The following is a 26,589-nucleotide window of genomic DNA, read 5'->3' on the forward strand; positions in this document are numbered from 1 at the left end:
TGTTCTTGCTCTTGTTCTTGTTCTTCTTCATCATCATCATCATCATCATCTCCTTATGTTGATAAAGAATCGACTTTATTGACTCTTTAACCCACTCTTTATCTGAAGACAAGCTTGAATCTGAATCATCAATATCATAGTAATCAGATGCAAAATGATCTTTTGGAAATTGTCTGAAATATTCTTCCCACAACTGTTTGATTCGGTTCCCATATAACTCTATCAACTAACTCAACTCTTATTTATAGATAAAATATTCTCAAAATAACCGTTGGAACTCGTCAAGAACACAAGACAAGTTCCAACGGCTATAAAATGACTATATATTCAAATCCAATCGAACTCATCACCTCTACTTAAAATTAGAATTGAAAAAAAAGACGTTGGAACTCATCACCTCGAGGTAATGAGTTCCAACGTCTTTTTTTTTTAATTCTGATTTTAAGTATATTACCAAGAAAAATAATAATATTTCAACGGAACTCATCACAGTTGATGAGTTTTTTTTAAAATAAAATAATATGCACATAATAAAAAATAATAATATCCCATGAAACTCGTCACCTCGAGGTGATTTATTCCTCGAACTATAGTAATGTCGTAGATCCCTAATTAAAAATCAATGTGCCTTAAAACTAAGGATGGCAACGGGCCGAATTAGAACTGGATTCAACTAGACCTAGATACAAATCCATTTTCACATCTTGGATCCAAACCCACTCCGGCTCTGCGCGTCTAGAAAATCGAGACCCAGATTCAAATCCAACGGATCTCACAAATCCGAGTCTTAAATGGGTCCAAAACGAGTCTGTTAAAAAAACATTCGACCTATTTTTTAATGTAATAAAACTGTCATTGACTAATGTCACATCATATCTCCAATGGAGGGAAGATTAATTTCAATATAACTAATAACAAAATAAAAAACGATAAACTAAAGTCTCAAGAAAAATTCCACAGAATTACACAAATGTCTTTTGAATAACACAAATATTAAATAATTTGGATCATGAAACATTATATTGTCATAAACCGAGTTTAAACCCTATAAGAACTCAGACATCTCCCTCTATAAAATATCTATATATTTTTTTAAAAACCATTATGTCATATATTAAAATCAAAGGTGGGTTTTTTTATAAACAGATAAATGAGTTCTGACCTGATATCTTATTGTTAAATCTAGACCCAAATTCGTACTTTAATAAGAGGATCCATATTCGTCGGGTCCAAAATTTTAGTATCTAAACCCTATAAAACGGATCTGAATCTATGAATTCGGGTCGGGTCCAATATCCATTGCCATCCCTACTTAAAACCCTTATTTTTTGTTTTAGGAGTTAGGTGCTGTAATGGGCCAATTTTGCCTAGGGTAGATTTCATGGCCTGAAATGTTATGTCCCGAATGTTGATTTTGTTTGCAATGAGATCCCAACTTTGATGGGCTATCTTTATGGAGAACCACTTGGGGTTCTTCCTTGCTTCATTTTGCTGATCCAAATGGAAGTGAATTCAAGGAGCTGTTTTGGATTATTATACGAAACAAGTTTATGACCTAGGCAACAACTGCCTCAATTCGTCACTTTCTTGCTCACTTTGCCAAGTGTAACAGCAGACCATGCAGAAGAAAATATTATTGTAGTAAACAAGAAACTTTGAAATACAGAGGAAATCCGAGATGGAGTACAGTTGAGGGCAACTGCATATGCCAATTTTGGATGAAAATCAATATCAAGAAATAGGAATAGCAATCTATACATCCGCCCAGATAGGTGCCACAAAAGTTGATGAATATAAACAACGGAAATAGTATTACGGTCAAAATATCCAATGAAGCTACAAACTTTCTATTTTGTAAAAGAAAAGAAAAAGTTTTGCCTGTTGTTTACAACTATGACTAAAAGAATCACCCTAAAAAGAAACTCTCAACTGCAGCTATGAAAGGGTAAAACTTTGAATCGCAAACGGGGAAAAAATGAACTCTACTTTCTTGATTAAGACCATATCGTGAGGATTCTTTTAGGACTATTCAGAGTGTCAGAAGAGCTTTAACTCTTCCAGGTCAGGTCCAAAAGAAGCTGTAAAATGGTATTTGGGTTATTGAAATGCCGTATGGTAGGCTGAGAAGATGGGTCAGAAAATGGTTCAAAACGAAGAAGAAGCTGGGATCATCCAGTCCTATTTAGTAATGCAAATTATCACTGTTGTTTTAAAGGTAAATTATCATGCCATGAACAAGTATTCCAAGTCTTCTACTGTGAGGCGAGTCTGACGAACACCAGTTTCATCTTCCCCAAATGCTGATGCAACCATCTCTCTCTTCTTAAGCTGTTCATTTACAAAGAAACATTAATTACAAATATAAAGAGAACTAGGGCTGTTAAAAAAAACCTAAAACCGTTAACCGGTATAACCGTTATATTTAATAGATTAATTAACTGAACCGTTAATACTAAACGGTTTTAGTTAACCGAACCGCTAAAAAAGATGGTTAACGGTTAAGGTTACTATTACGAATTTTGATAAACGGCTAACCGTTAATAAATTAAATTAATAATTCTAATTCTAATTTATTAAATTTTCACATAAATAACTTAATATAAGTTTTTATTATTTATTATTTATAATTTATATATATATTTATATGTTTATTGTTAGGTACTAAGATATTGAGAGATTCAGTGCAAGTATGTATTAAGTGTTACACTTTTTTGCTTTATTCACTTACACCAATGTAAGTATGTGTTAAGTGCTACACTTCTTTATTTTATTAACTTACACCAGTGTAAGCAGTGTAAGTATGTGTTAAGTGCTACACTTCTTTATTTTATTCACTTACACCAGTGTAAGTATGTGTTAAGTGCTACATTTTATTTTAGTATACATTATGAAAAAAAATTGACAAATAATTGTAATAGGTTAACCTACTTTAATCTATAACCGAACCGTTATAACTGTTAACCATTAGCGGTTAACAGTTTCTTAATGGTTAGATTACGATTAAAAAAAATCTCATAACTGTTATAACGGTTAACCGACCGTTTAGGCTAAACGGTACGGTTAACCGTCCATGAACAGCCCTAAAGAGAACCAAACATTTGTTTGCTTTATCCAGGGGCATATATTAACAAGCACAAATTAAAATTCCTGACAAATTAATATTCAACAGGCTGGACCATATTCAGGCTAGGGCTTTGAAGAGAGAACCTGCTCATAGGCCTGAGCTTATGAGACAAGTTTAAAACAGATTCAAATTAGTTTTGAATTATCAATTACAACACTGATTGCCAATTCGTCAGACCAGTTACAATATAAAATGTATCCAAGTTGCTCAGGGCAGCTACCCGCCATAGAAATCGGCACATATGATCTTCACATCGATATTAGTTATGATATTAACCATGAAAGACAAATATAGATGGGAGGAAAGCTCACCTGAAGAGCTAAAATACGATCTTCAACTGTATCTTTCACAGTCAATCGTAAGACAGTTACAGGGCGAGTCTGTCCAATTCGATGTGCTCTATCAATTGCCAGGTCCTCAGTTGTAGGGTTCCACCAAAGATCCAGCAGAAGAACATGGCAAGCTGCAACCATGTTCAGCCCAAGGTTAGCAGCTTTCAAGGACATAATCATAACAGATACCTACAGGCAAAGGAATTAATTTCACAAGTCGATAAGTTGAATCATAAACACCCTAAATCTCAAACTACCTCCTGATAGCATACAAAATAATAGAGGTCAAAGAATAGATGGTATGGAAACCTCCGGTAGGGTGTTAAAATCTTTCACTGCTTTGTCTCTTGCAGCAACTGACATAGTTCCATCAAGTCTTCTATATTGGATGGAAGAACTTTTAAGGCAGGCTTCAAATAAATCCAACATCCTTGTCCATTGAGAAAACACAATGGCTTTCTCTCCACATACCTTAGAGGAATCATTTAAACTTTCACCTGTAACCAGACTTGTTTCATCAGGAAAACCACTTGGTGAATCCCCAGAAGGCAGACTGGATGAATCTTCTGGACAGCCACTAGCCTTTAGTCCATCATCTTGAGGCTTAGCTACCGACTTCAGGACATCAAGGGCAGCCTTAATTTTGGAAGAACCATACAAACTATCCTCGGAACAAGGCCCAAATACCTCAACAATTTTAGAACCAGAAAAATCAAGGGAACTATCCTGACCAGGCTGCTCAGAGAGAGAACTGTTTAAAGTGGCATTCGAAAATACAGAAGATGCACTGAGTCGAACTTTGCAATTTCTGGTGGGACACTGGTAGTCATCACCAGTAAGATGTTCAGAGATACATTGGTTGCAGAAAACATGACCACATACAGCAACAACAGCATCTTCTGATGGATCCTAGAGAACATAAAAGCACGAATACCAAAACCGAAAATTGAGACTTAAAAATGTCAAGGATAATTAAAGGAATAAAAGAATAATTTTTCCAAATGAGGCAACTCATCATAGCTGTTACAAACATAAACAGATAAGGCTGCAATTGCGTTATAAAAGAGCAAGCAAAGTTCTCAGGAATATTCATGATCATATAGAGATCAAGGGAAATGAATCTAATGGGGGAAAATTGTCAAAGTCGTTTAGTACTAACCATAACTATTATATACACAATTACACTATCAGCAAAAATAACAACTAAGAAAGGCTTGAAAAGGAAGACCAAGAAAACATAGATTAGAACCCTTTCTCAGATGAATAAAGATGCACATGGCTAGCATAAAATTTATTTCCACATTCTGGGGTCATCCAAGAAATTTTCCTCATTAATGAGCTCTACTGGGCCAAAACATCCCTTCCTAACAGAACAATATGATCCTTTTACATACCCTAAGCTAAAGCATCTAAACATGCACAAACAGGTGTTTTATCTAAGCACATTCATTAGTCATTATTTGATCATTCAAATCCATTAAAAAGCATATGAAGACAGAAGCCTACATAGGCAAGTGTAAATCATCAGAAGCAGTATAAAGAGAATCCATTTTAGAAGTGTATGGAAACCAACAAAAAAAGAGCCGAAACAACCACATACATTGCAGATGCCAGACAATGACAAAGAAGATAAACAACTCAGAAGAAATGTCAGCTTCTCTTGAGGAAACTTCTTTGCAGTCTCGATTGACAATTTCCGTGAAGAGTTTGAGTCAAAATCCATGACCAGAAGAGGATGATCACAGGCTTGGTGAAGGCGCAAAAGCATCAACAAGATATTCACATAATTTTGTTTGACAGTTCCTGCAGCTGCATACTCCTGAAAAATAATTCAAAATTAGCAGAGAAAAATAGATGTACCGTAGAAAAATAATATGAACGCATAAACTATTACTGGTTTAGTACCATTAGGTGTATACTGTAAAGCTACAAGAAATGTAAAAAATCTGTGTGAATCTATATTGAGTTATGTTAAAACCATACTTTAAACTGAGCACGTGAATCACTCTCCAGTCTGGAGTATAAATCACGTTCCTCCTTTGTGAATTCCACCTTTTTCAATTCTACCACTTTAGGTGGCAAGTTAATAATCGGTTTCCCATCAAGAAGAGTACCTGCACAAGAAAAAAAGAGAGGTGATCATAAGAGATCGCACTTAGTTGTAAGCAAATTACATCCTGGAGGAAATTCTACATCCAGTAAATATATAAATAGGACTGGGAAGATTACAGAAGAACCACATTTCACTGCAAGGCCAACTAAACCTAATTAAAAATTACATGTATAGTACCTTTGGTGCGACGTAACATTATTGTCTGTAAGATAGCTTGCAATTTTGTATACCCTTTTGCTGGACTTTTAGAAATTGGGATCTTTATGGAAGAACAGAATGACTTGTAAACAGCATAAGGTTCATATCTCAGAAATCTGAAGTAGCTATAAAGATCATCAATGGCATTTTGAATTGGAGTACCAGACAAGCACCATCTACGTTTAGCACGTAGGCCCCAGCAGGCCCTAGCAACTTGAGTTCGATGGTTTTTTATGCTTTGGGCCTCATCCAGGACAATTCTAAACCATCCAACTTTTGCAAGAGGTCGAGAAACAGAATCAAGAAGCAATTCATCCACTCCCTTCTTATGCTTCACTCCTTTTTTATTAACACTAGATGGGCATTTTCTTTTCCTGCTTGGTGGACAATCCATAGATGATGATGCATGATCACTTTCCCACTTCCCTTTCTCATCATCTTCTCCATGAACAGGAGGCTGCTTTGGGACCTCCATGCTAACAATAGAATATGTAGTGAGGACAACATCATACGTTGCTAACTCAAAAGGATCCTTTGTTCTGTTGCTTCCATGGTATACTAGAACGGAGAGATTAGCTTTGCTCGACACCTTATTATGCAACTCCTCTGCCCATTGCCGCAATACACTAGTGGGACATACAATGAGAGTTCCAGCAGCTGGCCTTCCCTTTGCTTGCCCTGATGGAAAAGATCTTTTCTTCGAAGCACCATTTCACATGACTTGACTGCTTTCAGATTCTTGCTTCATCCCTTCATCATTACCCACAACATCACTATCATAATCATCATCCAGATTTAACGTTTCCATCTCAACCTTCGTTATATCTTGAGAAGATGCTCTAGAAGATGGAGGCCTTTCATTAAGAATAAGTGCAATTGTTGATACAGTTTTTCCTAATCCCTGCAGTATATACACATAAACATAATTCATTAATGGTGTAATTAATATAAGACAATCTCAGAATGTGGCAACTGACCTGATCATCTGCAAGAATTCCTCCCATACAGCACGAGTCAGCTTTCTCTTTCTGGGTCATCCATGACAAAGCGATTCTCTGGCCATGGATTAATATTAGAAAGGAATTGGAAAGAAACATTCCTGCTCAGAAATGAACACGCAATAGAACCTTGGTATTCAATATGAAAACGTAGATAAATGAGAAAGGTAAATGGACAAAGCAATTTTCAACATCAAAATCATCGGTTACATCTCAATAAATGTCATAGTAACTTAAATGAACTACAAAAGAATAACATAATCTCTTTGTACAAGTTTTGATCTTGACTGCATCCACAGTTAGAAAGGAAATATCCAACTTCTCTTTAGAAAGAGCCAAAGACTCAAAATATTACATTGCACCATTCAAAGCAATCACCATGTATAGCCAGTTCCACCTTAATTAAAATATCATTTCCCAGTCTCACAAAAAAAAACTTCATAAAACCTCAACATTCACAAACTGAAATAAAACAGAAAGAGTACAACATGAAAATTTTCAAACCTGATGCCGTAGAAGAGGTATTGTCAAAACGCCATCTGGTGGACTAGCTTCAGACTTTGGCTGAGAAAGACCCTGCAAAGCATACACCAGTCACAATAATCACGTCAATAAATAATCATAATATAGCATATAAGATTTATTCCAGCAGCAATGTAGCACCAATTGCACTCATAACCAAGGCAATATCAAAGGAGCCTATACATGCATCGTGCGAAACACTTTCAACTGGAAATAGTATATTCTAAAACCCATTATTACGCAACCAAATTAACCTAAATAGTATTTTGCACGAGTCTAAACTCTTAATTATTTTGTTGAAACCTTTCTGTTGCAACAGAACAAGTTATGCAGCAGTGTTTTTCCAAGTCAAAGCTCTTCCAGACAACAGCAATGCCATAGGGCTATTTGAATGATTGGGAAGCAAAGAGAGTTTAATAAAAGAAGCCAAAACTAGGAAAGTTCTTTAAAATAATATTTTTCAGACAAAATCCTCCATAAGAAAGTGCCAAAGTGGTTCACTCAAAGCCTCATGACAATCATCTTTTACCTAGCCTTAACTTTCCTGTGCTCTTCTAAAGTGTTACTTTGCCTTCAATCAAAGCACACCATATCGAACAAAACATTAAAATGTTTTCAAGTTTCAACATTCAGAGTTGCATCAAAGAGATGGGTAAATCATTACAGGCACTCCTATTTAACCACAGAATAAGGATTATAATTGACATTTTTTGGTGGTAAGAGACATTAAAATAAACTATCAAGAGAATGGAGAGAGTTAGAGATAGAGAGAGAGAGAGAGTTCTCAAAATGCATTGGAGGAGATTCTTGGTCTGCGTTTGTTGATAATCTTAGTAGGAGAGTGCATTGTAGTGATTTATGGGTTCGTTTTAGTCATTATGGAAAAGTTAGTAGGGTGTTCATTCCATTTATCAACAACAGACCGAAATATAAGGCTACTACGTTTGCGTTTGTCCATTTCGCAAGCAAGGAGGATTTGTGTAATGCAGTGGAAAAGATGAACAACGTCACGATTGATGGAAAGAGGATTTTTGTGACAGTAGCGAAATATGAGAAACTTTCCGGGGCGAGGAGGCAGAAAGAAGGTAGAGTTGAGGGCTCAAATAGCGTTGACAAAGGAGGGGTTAAGCCTGGAAGATTGCCTTCTTCTGCTGATGGGGTAAGGAAGATCGAGATGTTGGATAGGTTCCATGATGGAAGGACCTATAAAGATACGGTGGTTGGGGTGAGCAAAGATCCTGTGGGTGTTCAAGAGGGTAGACATAGAAAAAAGGAGCTGGAAAATCCTATGGAAGTCTTTATTCTGATGGAGGAAAGGGCCTGCTTGAAATCATCCCTTAATGGTATCTGTAAAGAAATTTTTGAAGTGGAGTTTTTGCAGAAAGCTCTAAGGAATGATGGCATCAATGCAAAGGTGGTAAAGTGGGACTTTGCAAAGAATGCTTGTTTGGTAGTTTTCCAAACGGTGGAGGAGAGAAGGATGGCGATGGAAGAAAAATGGGAAGCTTTGTCATTCTGGTTTGAAAGATTGGAACCTGTTTTGGATGAGGAAGGTATTCCCCTACCTTATTGTGCGATTTCAATGCTAGGAGTTCCATTAAATTGCTGGTCGGTTCCTTTCTTTAATAGTTTGGCATCCATATGGGGTAAGTTAGTGAAGATTCAAGATGAAACTGTCCATAGAGTGGACTGCAGAGTGGCACAGATGCTTCTCAGAGTGGCCAATCCATTTGATATTCCTGAACATATTATCATCAATACGTATGGGAGGAAGTTCTTGATTAAAATTAAGGTTGAATGTGCTGAAGATTTTTTTCCTGAGTTATCAGAAATGGTTGAAAATGATGTTTCAGAGGATCCATGGGAGGAGAGCTCCTTGGACTGGAGCAAAGGGGATGTTCAGGTGCAACAGGAAGATCACATGGGTTCTCAGGAGGTGTCAGATTCCCAAAATAGGGTAGAGGAATGGGTTCAAGGCTCCCAACAAGGTAAAAACACAGAAACCGAGAGAGGTTTGAATTTTTGCTTAAATTCAAATAAAACTGTTTTGGCTGATTTGTGCAAGCGTGCGAATGCTGCAGGAAAATTCAAAAAGTTACAATGAAGAGAGAGAAGATGGGGAGCACATGGGGGATGTTCCAGTTGGGCATGATATAGTGGGCTGGGAAAGTGGGTTTCAGAATGGCCGGGCAAGACAAGTGTTGGCAGGGCTGGATCAAGAGAATGGCAGAATAGACAGTGGGGGTCATATTCCCACAGCAGAAAATATTGTGGAGCAGTCGAGGGCTACTTTTCAGTGTGGGCCGTTATCGGTTTCTCAGCAAATAATTAATGGAAAGAGAGGTTGGAAGTAAAGTGAGAAGAGGCTCATGTAACAGTGTTTATTCGAGGTCTACGAGGGGGGAGCCAAGAGCTGCGTAGATATAAGTTCAGATTATATATATTCAAGGGAGTTTGCTGGAGGGGCAGAGGCACTTGAGTGCTGGAAAGTTAGTAAACTGTTGGGGGTCGAATTTAGAGGGGGAAAACAAAATTTTATGGAAAGATCAGTTTCATTGGTTAAGGAGAGGGAAAGAAATGGGAGTAATTAAGGGGTATTGGGATGAAAGGTTATATAGTTAGATATAGATGTCAAATTGGAAAATTTTGTCTTGGATGAGGGTTAAAGCTAGAGCGGTTAAAAGGTGTGTCGAAGGGAAGAAGCCTAAAATATTATTTATCCAAGAATCAAAATTGGAGGTAGTGAGTCCTTCATTATTGAGAAAAATAGGAGGGAATTTTCTGACTGGTTCGACAGTATCTTCAGCTGAAGGTTCTATTGGAGGCTTAATTACCTTGTGGAATGAACATGAATGTGTTGTTAAGGAAGAGGTTATTCACAGCAGATTCTTGGCAGTAAGAGGAATTATTGAAGGGGTCTCTAGGTCTTGTTGGTTTATAAATGTGTATGGGCCGAATGTGGATTCTGAAAAAGAGCTTTTTTTGGGGAGTTGCTTTCTTTTATGGAAAATGCAGACTGCCTAGTGTGTCTTGGAGGGGATTTTAATTCTATTCTGTCACGGGAGGAGAAGGCTGGTGGTGAAGTTAATTTGGCTTCAATGAATGTCTTTAGACACTTCGTGAGCGGTGCTAATTTGGTTGATTTACCTTTGGCTGGAGGAAGATTTACATGGTGTAATAACAGGGATGTCCCAACCTATGTGAGATTGGATCGATTTCTTCTGGATCAGGAATTTTTGCCATTCTTTCCATTGGTAACCCAAACTCTTCAACCAAGGTCTATTTCGGATCATAATTTGATTTTGCTGGAAAATAGGGGTTGGAATTGGGGTCCTAAACCTTTCAAGCTGTTCAACTATGTCATGGAGGAAGAAGGATTTGGTCAAATGATGGAGGCTGAATTATTAGAGTTGTGTAAAGTAGAAAGGAAAATTCCAATTTCCAATGTGCTAAAAGGGGTAGAGAAAGTTGTGAAGAGTTGGTCTAATAAGGGTTACTTAGAAATTCCTGAAAAAATTAGTAGTTTGGAAAAAGAAATTCAGAAGTTAGAGATCAAATTGCAGCAAGGCTTTCCTGTGGTGTCTATGAAGCAACTAGTAAAGGCAAAAAAGAATTGTGGGACCTTTATAAAATTGAAGAGTCCATCTGGTTACAAAAATCGAGAGTGAAGTGGAGTTTGGAAGGGGACAAGAATACAAGGTATTTTCATCAATGTGCTGGAGGAAGAGGCAGGAGGAATTGTATAAAGTCCCTAAAAGTGGGGAATAAAGTCACCTCAGATCCTAGTAGGATAAAAGCAGCAGTGGTGGATTTCTATAAGGAACTGTTCATGCAAAAAAATACACTGGAGGCCGAAGAGCTGGACTTGGAATTTCTAAAACTATCGAGTGAGCAAAGTATGGCTCTTGAAAAGCCATTTTCTGAAGAGGAAATATGGGATGTAATTGCCAATTCGGACAACAGCAAAGCGCCTGGACCTGATGGGCTAAATTTAGGGTTTTTTAAGAAACTCTGGCCTAGTTTGAAACAAGTAATGTTGTTGTTTTTAAGGATTTTTTCGAGGGGAAGGAATGGGATGAGGAGATTAATCACTCTTACATTTCCCTTATTCCAAAAAAGGTGAATCCGGAGGGATTAGAGGATTTTAGGCCGATTAGCCTTGTTAGGGGATTTTACAAGATCCTATCAAAGGTTTTAGCAAAAAGGTTGAGCCTATGCATTAACGAAGTTATAAGTCCGTCTCAATTTGCTTTTATCCCGAGGCAAATTATGGATTGCTCTTTTATTGCAAACGAAGGCATTGACTTTTGGAGGAAGAAAGGATTGAATGGAGTTGTATTTAAGGTGGATTTTAAGAGAGCTTATGATTCGGTGGATTGGGAGATTTTGATGAAATTAATGAGCAAAATGGGGTTTGGAGTTAGATGGTGCTCTTGGATTTATAAATGTGTGCCAACGGCCTCCATTTCGGTTCTAGTAAACGAGAATCCAACGGAGAAAATTAAGCCCTTAAGAGGATTAAGGCAGGGTTGTTCGTTATCTCCATTGTTGTTTAATTTGGGAGGGGAATTGTTACATTTGATGTTGGCAAAAGCAGTGGACAAGGGGCTTTTTTCGGGTTTCGAGCTAGGTTCTCATGATCGCTCATTCAAGTTATCTCATTTACAATTTGCGGATGATCTGATTATTTTCAGCAAGGCGACAATTCGTGATTTGTTGAATGTTAGAAGGGTTTTGCTGATTTTTGAATTATTGGTGGGGTTGAAGTTAAACTTAACAAAGAGCAGAATTTTTGGAGTTAATGTGGAGGAGGCTCTTAATGCTTGGGAAAAAGAAATTGGATGTTCCAAGGGTTCTTTTCCTTCAGTGTACCTAGGGTTACTGTTGTGCAGAATTTCTACAGTGCATTAGCTGGATGGAAGGCTAAATCCCTATTGTTGGCTGGAAGAGTTGTTTCAGTGAAATTTGTTTTGTGCTCTCTCCCCATATATTTCCTATCTATTTTCCGAATTCCAATAAGCGTTTTCAACAAGTTAAACTCGATTATGGCAGCTTTTCTATGGGAAAACTCGGCAGGAAATAAGAATATTCGTTGGTTGAATTGGAAGCTGGTGTGTAAGCCGAAGAAATTAGGAGGTTTAGGGATTCCAAATTTGATGCTTTTGAATAGGGCTTTATTGGGGAAATGGGTTTGGAAATTTGCATCGGAGAAGAGATCATGGTGGAAGCAAGTCTTGTGCAGTGTGAATAATTTGGATCTGAACTCTATGATGATTGAGAACAATTGCTCAGCTAGAGCTTCTTGGATATGGAGAGGTGTGGTAAATAATTTCTTTTCTTCTGATGATTTTGGGGATTGTTTAAGAAATAACATGTGTTTAAGAGCTGGAAATGGGGAATCAGTGGAGTTTTGGAACGATATATGGTTGGGTAGGGTTTCACTGAAGGAGATGTTCCCGAGACATTTTGCTTTATCGAATAATAAAAGGGGCAAGGTGGCAGAATTCAGGATGCACATCAACTACGGTTGGGTTTGGGATATACAAATGAGAAGGAATTTCGTGGATTGAGAGGTTGAGCAATGGTTGCAGCTTATTTCCTTGTTGAACAGCTTAAATCTTTCATTAATGGAGGAAGATTGTTGGATTTGGCTAGGCAATGGAGAGGGTTGTTTTTCAGCGAAATCGTGCATCACTAAATTTTATGATCAGCAGAGCAATAAAGGAGAAGAGGGTATTTGGGATAGGCATGTTTGGGCAAGGGTTGCACCTCCTCTTGTAGAAGCTTTTGTTTGGCAAGTTGCACATCAAATAGTAGCAGTTAAGGAGAAGCTGCTGAAGAGAGGTGTCACTGGGATTGATCATCCTTTATGTCCGATGTGTGGGAAGTGTGAGGAGTCAATTTCACATCTTTTTTTGCATTGTGAGGTGGTTTGGTTCCTGTGGTCTATATTTTTTAGAGAATGGAATGTTTCTTTTGTGGTTCCTAAGAAGATGACTGACTTTTTAATTTCGTGGGATTATTTAGTTCCGAGATCAATTATTTCAAAATTCTTCCCAAGGGCGGTGCTGTGGTCGGTTTGGAAATGTAGAAACGAGATTATTTTCCAGAAAAAGAAGGTGGATTCTGCTATGTTGTTCTTTCTTGCTAGGTACAGAACTGCTACTTGGTTTGGGGTGAGATTTAAGGATGTTAAAGTCCCTTTCGATTCCCTAGTTGGGGATCGAAAACTGGCATATTCGTATGGTAGACAGAAAACAGTGTCTTCTCCTCCTACTAGGTGGGTACCTCCTCCAGAAGGTTTCCTTAAACTTAATGTTGATGGGACAACGGCTAAGGGATGGGGCAAAGGTGGTATAGGTGGTTTGATTAGGGATGATAGGGGTTTGTTACTTGGTTCATTCTCAGAAAAAATTGGAGGTGGACCTCCTATTCTTGTGGAGTTAATGGCGATCAAAAGAGGTTTGACTCTCATCGAAGAAGTAGGTTATTCTCTAAGAAAGGGGGTTATTTTGGAAACAGACTCCATCACAACTCTGAAGTGGATTAAAAATCCTGATCTATGTACCCCTTTATTTCAGACATTGGTTAGAGGTGTAGCTAATAATGTGGAAGGACAGGGCATCATTTCAAGACATATTATGAGAGCTGCCAATTGGGAAGCGGATGAATTAGCAAAGGTTGGTATTGGTTAATTGAGTGGTATTGTGTTGAGGTTATTAAGTTGGTGTGCTTAGTCAGTTTTTTAGGTTTTGGTTTTACTGCTGCAGTATACTTTATGATTTTAAGTCTTATGTCAAGCAGTCTATGACTAGGTATTGGTTGTATGTTATGATTAAGAGTAATAACATTCAGAGGTGCTCTTTTCCTCCTTCCTATGTCCTTCATGTTACTAATATAACATGAAGGATATGAAGGGGGGTTTTAATGAGGACTATCTTTTATCAAAAAAAATATAAACTATCAACTTTTAAATAGAGATCTTTCAAAGAGATTAGTGCATTGAGGGACAAAATTTCATTCAACCACTCCCTAAAGATATATATATGCATGATAAAATAAACATGGATTAAAAGGGAGTGGAAGATTGTTTCTTTCTAGCCACTTAAACCATAGGTGCACTCTAATGCAAAAAATCCCCTGGAATTCATCCAAATTCTATTAATTCAACAGAATCAGGTTGCTGAAATTTTTCCATGAGATCAATTTTTAATTTAAATATGTTCTCTGTATATAAAACTTAAAGGTTCTCAAGATCAAACATCATTCTAAATTTTAAAGAAATTTGAGATGAATACATAAGCAATAATACCAAAATATTTACAATCTATAAATGCTAAAAGTAAGAAACAATGCAAACTGAAATAAATAGCACAACCTGCAATGCAACCCGAAAAATTTGCCGTTCATCATTTCCCTTGAACCTGATACTCCCCGTTCCAGAATAATGATGCGGATTACTAAATGCAGCATTTGGCAAACTAGGAGTCTTCTTTACAAGCACAATAGACTGATTTGAGCGGGCAGGCTGACTAATGTCTTCAAGAATACATATATCAGGGTCATCATCAACATGAGATCTGCAGTATGATGAATTGCTGTGAATAGATTCAGGGCTAACTTTTGAAAGATCGATACTACTGGAAGGCAACAATGTGCTCTGTTTTTCATCCCCATAACAACCAAAATGCACCATGGATGAAATAATTGGATGAGCGCTGGGAAAACATTGCTCCGAATATCCACCTCCAAGGGAACTTTGACTACTAACAGTTAGATTTATATCTTGATGATAATGATGAACATCCTTGCCATTAACCACAAATAGCTGCTTTGATAAAAAAGGTGAAACATCATAAAAGAACTGCTTAGAGTATTCATCAAGTGAATCGACCCGGTTAATAGACTTTCTCCATCCAGCAGACTGACAGAAAATGTTGTCCGGTGTAACCAATTTTTTCATGTTCATTGTCTATGCAAACAGCAAAGCGATCAACTGGTTGCAAGGATCCTTTGTCATCAGAATGCCCATCATTTGTAATATATGACAACTTTCTAAATGCTGGTAAATTATGTCCATTCCCTTCGACTTCAAATTGATGTTTCTTTACATCTACGAAATCAGTTGTTGAGAGTTGTGTCACAGGCCTATTATCCATCCTTCCCTGATCATGAAAAATCATCCTAATACTAGAACATGCACTCTCAGTTGGATCCTCAATTGCTTCACCCTCCTTTCTTTCTTTAAACATAAAACTTGGGGAATTATACAAGTATTGCATTGGGGAATCAGTAAAACATCCATCATCTCCATTCATGCAATTAGGTACAACTGAAGAAATATCACTAACACCACTAACAATATCAGAACCGTGACAGAAGGTAGACTCATTAGAAATGGTTTTATGTGCAGTCGTATTAGCGTCAACGGTGGAATACTCCATAGGCATAGGTACCTCATTTTCAGGAGCTTCTGGGGTTTCCAAGGTATTAGTTAGAATACCACCACATTGATCAAATACTAAGTTTATATTCTCAATGGCAGGGCCGAGCGAAGAATCTGCAGTATTCAGTAATACTGAATCAGCATTTCCACTAAATATTTTCAGCACATCACATGACATTCAAGCAATCATATACAAAAATTTCAAAATGCATACTGAGCAACATTGTTGAGGTTTATTAGGGAATAACTAACATACTTTCTTTGTGGAAGTCTGCTGCAGTATCTTTGGGTTCTGTACCATTTCTGTTATCCACAAGATCAAAATTTAAATTATCTCCACAATCTAGCACATGGTTGTTATCTATCTCCACAAAACTAGATGCTGTACTACAGCTAGGCATCTCAGGCAGAGACATGTTAACCCTCTCTGTATAGGTTGTCAGTTGAGCGATTGAAAACCAGTCTTCAAAACTTGCAGAGGATGTCTGGACCACAGAACAATCATGGGAATGAGGTTCCAATTTCCGTTGATAATCAAATGAACCACCAACAGACCCTGCCCTAGCACCTGAAGTCTCGGAAGAATACCCTACAAGATCTCCAAAAGCAAACCCCAATGAAAGCAAGTTAAGAAAAAAATCATTATGTAAATATATGTAAAAGAAGTTTGTGGATAAAAATTTTACCACTCTGAAACTGGTTGGATTCAAGGGCTGAGCCCCCTTGAGTTCTAAATGATGGGTCTTCTGCCTTGCTCTGCGATTTGGAAAAGATACGTTGATATACTAAGGAATGGAAAAGAAAACAATACTAACAAGGCAATACATATAAAATATATAAGAAAACGTTCCAGAAAATCAGCTCAATCTAGCATAAGTTTAAGACTGAAAGTACGGCAAATCCAGTTGCAATTACAGTAACTTAAATGCCACTATTTTAAACTTCAGGATCACGAATTCACAAGACAACTTCCATGGTAAATAAAATAAATTCCATTCGATCTCAATCTAGCTATAAAAATCATCAGCTTCATAAGATGGCTAAAATTAAGTTGTCACGAACTCGTTGCTTATAACAAAAGATATTGAGGTAAGTCAATTTGCTAGGTGCGGATACTAGAATTACGTGATTTATACAACAAACTCCGTGAAAACAATTGCATGCTTGAGAGTAGAAGTCCGCCAGAATCTCGACGTTTGAAACCCTAAATTGGCACTGAAATTAACCACGAGAAAACAACTACCTGCAAAGAACCAGAATTCTCTTCAAGGATGCGATTGATTTCATCGAGATCGATGCTTAGAGCATCAAAGTCGAAATCGGCCGAGGGATCCCCAGTTGTCAAGTAACCGGGGCTATCATTATAGCTATTCCCCTCCCCCATCATCAACATCAGACAAAAAGGAACAACGACCAAAAACCTCAAATTGTTCTGTGCAACCCTAGCCAAAAGTTATCGTAAATCCCGGTCAATTCACCGGAAATAAAAAAGTCATGGATCTGAATGGCATCACTAAAACGAAGATAACAGATAGAAATTCAGAAGAAAATCAAAATGATAAAAACAAAGATGAGAAGAGAGTCGTGAAGAATGTGGTAGCCCTCGGGCCTTTCGGTGTTAAAAACTTCTTTAAAAAAAAACTTTAAATAGGGATTGGTTTTGTAAAATGACTTTTCGGCATATGAATTTCCGTTGTTTTTATTAAGGAAATATAACGATTTTTTCAATGTCTTTAAAATGTAGTCAGTCCCTTGGGTTGAATAAGCGGGGAGGGAAAGTGAAAAACTTCGGCCATTACATTTTACGCTGTCTTGTAGTTTTCACATTCGGTTTTGGGGTTTGGCTTTCTTTCAAAAGACTAGGACGGTGGCCGAGTTCAGTGAGTAGGTGCAAATAACACGCGAGTTTCCTGATTTTTGCTCTGCATGTAGATGCACAACGATAAATAACTGAAAATTAAATTCTATATAATATTTTTGTCATATAATATTCTTACGATAAGTAACTGATATAGCGGGTCTTTTTCTTGAACTTTCTTCATTATTTATTAATTAATATATTTGAGACTTATTTATTAATCATTTGTTACGAATAAAAATGTGTTTAAAGATTCGACTCTCCCTTTATTATTTTGAGGATAATCAATAAATAATTTTTAATACGTATACATTTACATTATCATAAAAACTTAGTATGCGTTTTGTGTTTCAAATTAACATATGTGTTCATAACTTTTTTTTTTGGGATAAATCAAGATATTGAATTTCTTTCTCTTTTTTCCATAACAATAGCAAAATTCATTAATTAAAATATTTTCTTTAATAGTTAATCAATTTGAATTTTTTTTTTAAAATTAATCGATCCGAACTAGGTTTGATTAATTGGCCGATTAACCGAATTAACCGAAATTTATAAATGATATATATATATATATATATATATAAAATATTTTATGTTTATTCGGTTAAAACCGAAGTTTAAACACCTTAAATTTAAATAATATTTATAATATACTAAATATTTAATAATTTCAGTTAATTTAATTATTCGATTAATTAATCGATTTTGAACCGAATTAACCGATAACCAGAGTCTGAAAAAACATTAACTGTTAATTGATCAAACTCAAAATCAACCGACCAAAATCTTAATTTGATATGTTATTTCGATTTTAACCGAATTATGAACACCCCTGCATACGAAATGATGGGTTATTTGAATTTGAAAATAAATATAAATGAATACACTCAATTTTTTGTATAAAAAAAGTTGTATATATAAATAAATATATGTTGAAGTACATGTCCAAGACAGATAAACGACAAATAATTAAGTATATATTTAAAATTTTATTTTTTAGGAAGACATGAATTACCCAACGCAGATAATCATTTGCGTTTTATAGGGGTTAGAATTCTGGAGAGTAATTTTATTTTCTGTTAATTTGTTAAATCGGTTAAATTTTGTATTTGTTTTAATATTATGTGTAAATTATAAATTCAATTATTATATTTTAGTTTCATTACTTTCTATTTAAAAAGATTAATAGTGACTCAAGTTATAACCATCAATTTTATTTTTTAATAGAAAATTTTAAATTAAAAATTGGTGACCAAAAATTGTTTTATCTTGATTTATTGAATCAAATAATGTTATTAGTTCATGTACTATATGTAAATTATATATTTAATTTATATTCTTCAATCTGATCAATAATGATAACTGTAATTTAGTTACATCCTATATACATTGTTTGAACTAAAATTGAACTAAAATTAAAATATAAAAATTGAAATTAATAAAATTAAATTGCATCTATGATCTATAAATGTTATAAAGACTGATACAAAAATTACCCACTAAATTTGCAATATGAATGGGTTTGGAACAAACACATGAAAAAAAAATCAAGGTGAGAGTAATGTAACTATTGTTCTATTGTTGCTTAATATGGAATTACGCAAGTAATTGACGCAAATCGATAGCAAAAAAAAAAAACTTTCATCATAAAAAATGGAGCCCCATGCACGCGCCACCGAAAGAGAGTGACTTTCGAGGAAAATGAGGAGGAAACTTCCAATGATAATTGAGTGTATCTGGAGAGTAACCATTAATTATGTCATTGTTTTATTTTTAACTTAACAATATAGTAATATAATTGAATATAAAATTAAAATTCAATATCATAATTGATAAAATAAAAAAATTTAATAATAAATCAGAAGTAATTGTTTCAAAAGAAAAATGAGCCCATTACACACAATTAAAGTTAAGATTCTGATTCCGACGAGCTAGAGAGGGGACCAAAAAACACTAAAACAGGCAAACGACCTGCATGAATCTTTGCGTGTCTGATCCGACCATCATTTCCTACTATTAAGGTAGTGTTTGTTTTCACTTTTTAAGGTCTTCAAAGCTCTTATGTCTGCGCTGCGCAGACCACGCGTAGACATTGAGTTTTTCAGATCGTTTATTTTTTAGAAGACAGAAGCTCTTCTAACGTCTGTACGTTCTCTTCTTGACGCAGACGTGAACTTATGTCTTCAAAGTTCTTCTAACCTCTTCAAAGAACCATTTTTGCTATTAATATTTTAAAAATTATAAAATGTCATTAAATTTAATAAATTATTACAAAATAGTCGCTATAATGTTGTAATAAATTATAAAAGTTTGATAATATAATAATTATTTTATAGTATTTAGATAAATTTATTAATAATTTTATAATCTTTTAATAAATTTAATAAGTAATTTAAATTTTTTAAACTTTATTGACGAAAATGATTATTTGTATATAACTCAACGATATCTAATATACTTTATTTGAAAAAATATATTAAACTTAGTAAAAAATATTATACAATTAAACTTAGTAAATTTTTTTATATATAAAAACTTAGAAAATCACGGGGACATACAATTATTAGCATTAAAAGATAAAATAAATGTTTTAATAAAAAATTATTCACACTATTGAAAAATCTGATTCTTATCATTTAATTCTGGTAAAGTACGAAAGTCCCTTTATATAGAATAAATAAATAAAAAACAAATAATATATGTTTTCTAAATAGAAAAATAATAATTGATGTATATTATATGGAGTATATATTATATATATTTTTTGATGTTACTAGAATCGGATTGTACCACTCGAATAAATTAAGATGATTTAAATGATATTATAAAATCGAGTATTGATATATTTGTGAATCGATAATAATTGATAATTAAAATATAATTTTTTTTAACAATTACTTAAACCGAAACAAACAAATTGAATTAAAATCAAATTGATTTCATTATCGATTGATTTAATAATAATTTTTAAAATGATATATAATATTAAAACCAAAATCTAATAGTCCGTAGATGTAATAATTTATAATAATAAAATTCTTATAATATTTATTTAATATTTTTTTCAAATAAAGTATATTAGATATCGTTGAGTTATATACAAATGATCATTTTCGTCAATAAAGTTTAAAAAATTATAAAATACTTATTAAATTTATTAAAATATTATAAAATTATTAATAAATTTATCTAAATACTATAAAATAATTATTATATTATCGAACTTTTATAATTTATTACAACATTATAGTGACTATTTTGTAATAATTCATTAAATTTAATGACATTTTATAATTTTTAAAAAATTAATAGCAAAAATGGTTATTTGAGTATAGTTTAAAAAAGAGAAAATAACTTCAGTGACCGAAAATACCTTATAATATACGATTTTAACTAACTTTTTTTGGATTTGTGAAAATGACCAACAAATTCGCAACGCGAATTCCAATTTCGCAACACAGTTTCCAAATATGCAACGCGAATATGTAAATCGCAACACAGTTTCCAAAATCGCAACGCGAATTTGTAAATCACAACACAGTTTCCAAAATTGCGTTGCGATAGTACTGTTTACCTACATCGATAATTCATGATGCGAATTTGAAAATCGCTTTGCGGTTGTACTGTTTACCTATATCGGTAATTAGCGTTGCGAATTTGAAAATCTCTTTGCGAATTTGGAAAATCGTGTTGCGATAACACTATTCGCGTTGCGAATTTGGAATATCGCGTTGCGATAACAATGTTTACCTATGTTGGTAATTAGCTTGCGAATTTGAAAATCGCGTTGCGATAACACTATTCGCGTTGCGAATTTGGAAAATCGGGTTGCGATAACACTGTTTACCTATATCGGTAATTAGTGTTGCGAATTTGTAAATCGTGTTGCGATAGTACTATTAACCTATATCGGTAATTAGCGTTGCGAATTTGGAAAATCGCGTTGCGAATTTAGAAAATCACGTTACAATAACACTGTTGACCTATATCGGTAATTAGCGTTGCGATTTATATATTATCGTTTCGATTTACATATCCGCTTTGCGATTTACCTATTCGCGTTGCGATTTTGGAACATGTGTTGCGAAATTGGAGTTCGCGTTGCGAATTTGTTGGTCATTTTCGTAAATCCAAAAAAAGTTAGTTAAAATCGTATATTATAATATATTTTCGGTCACTGAAGTTATTTTATCTTTAAAAAATCAGTTTATTTATATTTCAGTTTATTTTAGCAGTATGTAGACGTTAAAAAATAAGCAGTCTTTTTCTTGCAGACTGTAGACTTTTGGTTCACCTCTTCTACTGCAGATGCCTGCAAATGTGGTCCGCAGACTGCATACATTTTACCTCTACAAAAACAAACACCACCTAAATGTACAAAAACATTAAAATATTAAAAGAAATAAGCAATCAAGCAACCAAACTAAATCGTCAACTAACTCTCTGTTCACTGTGCCTTTGGCTTCCGTTTCATAACAATTTGTAGGTGATGTGACGTCATGTGAGATAAGGCGCCCCCCCTGAAACACGCCTTGCAAAAGATGTAAAAAATATGGGTGTTATTTTTGTAAATATTTTTAATATAGTACCTAATATGTAATTAATTTCCATTAAGATGATATTTATGTAAAATTGTCAACTTTATTTTTTTATTTTTTGTGAAAAAAATTTCTACGTTAAAATCTTTAAATTTTCTTTTGCAAATTATTTTATAACTCGACAAATTTTGATTTTTGCATGAAATTACACAATACATATAATCTAATATAGAAAAACTTTGAGAGTAAGTATTTTAAAATATGAATAATTTTATAAAAGTGTTTAAAAATATAAAAAATATTAAAATTAACTTTTAATTACATTTGAGGGATCAAATAAAGTATTATTCATTAATTATTATTTTTTAACAATAGTTAATAATGTTTGTTCATTTTTAATAAAATTATTTTGATTTTTGCATGAAATTACACAATACGTATAATCTAGTATATGAAAACTTTGAGGGTAAGTATTTTAAAATATTAATAATTTTGTAAAATTTTTATAACTAGTATTTATTTCACAAAATGATGATGATGATAAATATTTTATAATTTTAAAAATTATAAATTTCATATATTTTTGAAAAATTTATTGACTTTTAAAATTAATTGTTTAAAAATATAAAAAATATTAAAATAAACTTTTAATTACAATTGAGTGATCAAATAAATTATTATTCATTAATTATTATTTTTTAACAACAATTAATAATATTTATTCATTTTTAATAAAATTATAATTTAATATTTATTTTATGTTTTTTAAAATTAATATTAGAAATAATATTTTAAATAAAGAGGTGATATTCTTTAGCTTTACATTCTTTTTTTATTGAATTTTAATATTTGTAGGTTTACATTATTTTTTTATTGAATTTTATTCACTTTCAATTCTTTTTATTGCATTTTTATTGATTTTTAAAAAAAGTGAATAATAATTCATTTAATCCATCAATTGTAATTAAAAGTTTATTTTAATATTTTTATATTTTAAATAATTAATTTTGTTAAAAAAATAATATGACACAAAAAATAAATAAATAAAGTAGGCGTTTTTACACAAATAACACACTAACATAAATTAATTACATATTAGATACCATTTTAAAAATAGTTGCAAAATTAGCACCCTTTTTTTACACCTTTTGTAAGGCGCGACGCATGGGCTGCGCCTTCTGCCACGTGGAGTAAGGCGCGGTGCATGGGCCGCGCCTTCCTGCAAAGGGTGTTAGATCGGAAAATAAAGTGGAAACAGTTGTCGACACTATTTTTCGCCCGGGCGGGAGAAGACCGATACTGACTCGGGGGTTTTTTCTTTGAAAATATTTTCGAAATGTGAGGAGTCGCCACCAATCATTTAAGGTGAGATTGGAACACCGTAAAAACTGAGTGATTTTAATAAAATATTTTATTTTAATAAAATATCGAGTTTTGGGGTCTACAAAAATCCAAAAATTAGGTTCGGAAGTCAGTTACGCTTGGGGAAGGATTAGCACCCCACAAGCGCCCAAAAATTGGTACCTAGTTGATTACCCTATATTTAAAATTGTAAATTTTGAGTTTAATCTTTATTTAATTTGAAAATCATTATGGATGCAAAGTTGAAAAAGATATTCGTTTATTGAAACCGATAGCATTCGCCCCCGAGAGTAAATGCGGGAGATCAACTATTGTGTCTAATAATCGAACATTGCCTCGTTTTTAGAAAACATGATGTGGTTTTGAAAAGGATGTCGACTTACTTAGGGAATTACCAGTAGTCACCCCCTGTGCACGATCGCGGAGGATATATTATTAACTCCTTAATAAGTGAACAGTGTCTTACGTTTTAAAAACAATGCAATCAAGCAAAATTTTATTTATTCCTAATTATACTAAAAAGAAATTAAGGCTTTTTCTAGCTTAAAGTGTTAAATTATGAAAATTAAAGAACCTAGGGGATCAAGCTTAAAACGTAGGCTCTAATATTAATCCTATTTAATTTTAATTAATTATTGAATCGAATAATCGAGAAGGTCCCTCGGGCGTTTACGTGAGGGCCGACTCGAATTACCCCCTAAATTAAAAGACTAGTTGAAATCTAAGCTAAAACGGAGGCTCTATTATTAGCCTAAATTAATTTTAAGATTCAAATAATTAAAAGGTTATAGACTAAATCTGAAAAATGATCTATCAAGGATTAAATTAAAAGAATAAAGAATGAAAATTTTTAAAGGTAATTAAAATATGTAAAAATGACTACAATTAAAGTACTGAAAAAATGAAGGGTAAATATACAAGATCATAAACTTAAAACACATAAAAGGTAAGGACTGAAATTAAATAACGAAAAGTAAATGACATAAATTTAAATGTGCAAAAAATAAAGAGACCAGATTAAAAATATACAAGACTCGGTTCTAGGACTAAATTGTAAAGCGTGTAGAGTTTGATGATGGAAATCGAAACTTTAAAAAGAGCAGTTTCATGCACCCAAAACGTCTTCATTTAAGGCTTCAGTTTAAAATCTCTTAGGCTAAAAACAAAACCCTAGTTATAACCTAAGCCTAACACTCAAACCAAACTTCTTCAGCCTCTCTCTCCTTCTTCTTCTCCACGAACGACGCCCCTCTCCAAAGCAAAAAACCACCGTGGAAAGCTGTCATCGCCACCGTTTAACGGTGGCTAGAGAATCCAAAACCAAACCTAAACTAACCTTCACGCCTCAGTTTTCCCTCTAGACCACAAACCCGAGGTTAAAACTCATTAAATCGTCCCCTAAACATCGAATAAATACGAACCAAACGGCTCTAAACCCAACCCCACATCAAAACCCACATGCAAATATATAAAGGCCTAAATAAACTCACCCTTCGGCTTCTCCTATCCTCGACGCTCAACTCCGGTGATGATCCTCGATGAAGAGACTCCAATGGCTTAGGTAAATTCGAATGACCTTTTCTTTTATTTTAGTTTTGTATTTGCTTCGAAATATCAGAAATGAGTTATTGGAAATGTAAAGAATTGAAAACTGGAATCTTTTTTCGTGCTTTGTATTGCTTTCTTAGTAAATCCGAAGGAGAAACCCTCTATTACATTGTTTCGAATATGAGAGAAAAAAAACTCTTTTACACCCTGTTGATGCTCTCACTATTGCTGATCGGTTCCCCCTCATTTATATCCCATTTACAGGAATATAAAATAGTAAAAGATGGGTTCCCCTTCACGTCTTGTGGTGCCAGAGTATGGGTATTCTGTGGAGCTAGTCTTGCTAAGGATATTGGAAAGGCATGGGCAGCAGATCCATGTTTTCACGTGGGCGTTATAGTGCTTCACGTGGGCGTTGTAGTGCTTCACATGGGTAGCTCGATGGTGGAAAACTATGGTACGAGTATGGTCTTGCTTGGTGGGTGACAACAACATGTGGGAGACATGGGCTTGGTGATGAATAAAATTTGGTGCTCACAGCTGCCCCTCTTTCTCATTGCTGTGAAACGGGAATGAAGCAAAGATAAAAGAGCGCCATCTTTGACTCAATCTTTTTTCTTCAAGTCGTTGGTTTTTCACATCGTAATCTTTCTTCCAGAAATGTTGATCCCTCAAGAGAAGTGTTGCTGATTCAACTCCATATGTGATGAATCGAGAAAGAATGACAATGTTGACGATGCTAATCCAACTCCATCTGTGATGGATTTGAGCGAAAATAAAAATGTCGATCCATCTCCTTCTATGATGGAATCACCAAAGTTGAACGAGTTCTTCTCACTATGAACTCCCTGCTGGAAATGTTGATGCAAGGTTGAACAAGTTCTTCTCATTATGAACTTTTTCTCCCTCGTTGGATGAGTTCTTCTCATTATGAACTCTCCACTGGAAATCTTGAACTAAGGTTGAAAAAGTTCTTCTCATTATGAACTTCTTCTCCCTTGTTGGATGAGTTCTTCTCATTATGAACTCTCCACTAGAAATCTTGAACTAAGGTTGAACAAGTTCTTCTCATTATGAATTTCTTCTCCCTTGTTGGATGTGTTCTTATCATTATGAACTCTCCGTTAGAAATGATGAGCTAAGGTTGAACAAGTTCTTCTCTTTACGAACTTCTTCTCCCTCATTGGATGAGTTCTTCTCATTATGAACTCTCCACTGGAAATGCTGAGCCAAGGTTGAACAAGTTCTTCTCATTATAACTTCTTCTCCCTCGTTGGATGAGTTCTTCTCATTATGAACTCTCCATTTGAAATTTCAATCCCTCAAGCTAGGCATCACTGATTCGAAATGTCGTGAATCAAGTGATAGGTCAAACAAGCTCTTCTCATTATAAACTTTTTCTCCCTCTGTCGGATGAGTTCTTCTCATTATGAACTCTCCATTGGAAATGTTGATCGGTTTATCTTCTCTTTGAAGTTTTCAACCTGCAAAAGATTATCATGTGTCAGTAATAATTGTGTTTGAAGTATCTGAATGTATTGATCCAA

The 26,589-nt window shown here is 34.4% G+C and overlaps 1 protein-coding gene, 1 long non-coding RNA gene and 1 pseudogene across 2 annotated transcripts; 1 reads left to right on the forward strand and 2 right to left on the reverse strand.

The window, feature by feature from the left end:
- Positions 1-1,810: 1,810 nt before the first annotated feature.
- LOC120209887 lies at positions 1,811-15,271 on the reverse strand (annotated as a pseudogene).
- On the forward strand, positions 5,212-24,254 carry LOC120209890. Its single transcript, XR_005524449.1, has 3 exons — positions 5,212-5,357; positions 8,702-8,709; positions 24,245-24,254. It is a non-coding gene; the product is annotated as an uncharacterized LOC120209890 (long non-coding RNA).
- LOC120209889 lies at positions 15,933-17,289 on the reverse strand. Its single transcript, XM_039208773.1, has 3 exons — positions 16,977-17,289; positions 16,420-16,489; positions 15,933-16,322 (listed from the first exon to the last, which is right to left on the reverse strand). Exons 1-3 carry the CDS (start codon positions 17,124-17,126, stop codon positions 15,970-15,972), a joined length of 573 nt encoding a protein of 190 aa, XP_039064704.1. The 5' UTR covers positions 17,127-17,289; the 3' UTR covers positions 15,933-15,969.
- Positions 24,255-26,589: the final 2,335 nt, after the last annotated feature.

The sequence above is a fragment of the Hibiscus syriacus genome, unplaced genomic scaffold (genome assembly GCF_006381635.1).
Source record: "Hibiscus syriacus cultivar Baekdansim isolate YM2019G1 unplaced genomic scaffold, ASM638163v2 tig00020682_pilon, whole genome shotgun sequence".
In the NCBI taxonomy this organism is placed as follows: Eukaryota; Viridiplantae; Streptophyta; class Magnoliopsida; order Malvales; family Malvaceae; genus Hibiscus; species Hibiscus syriacus.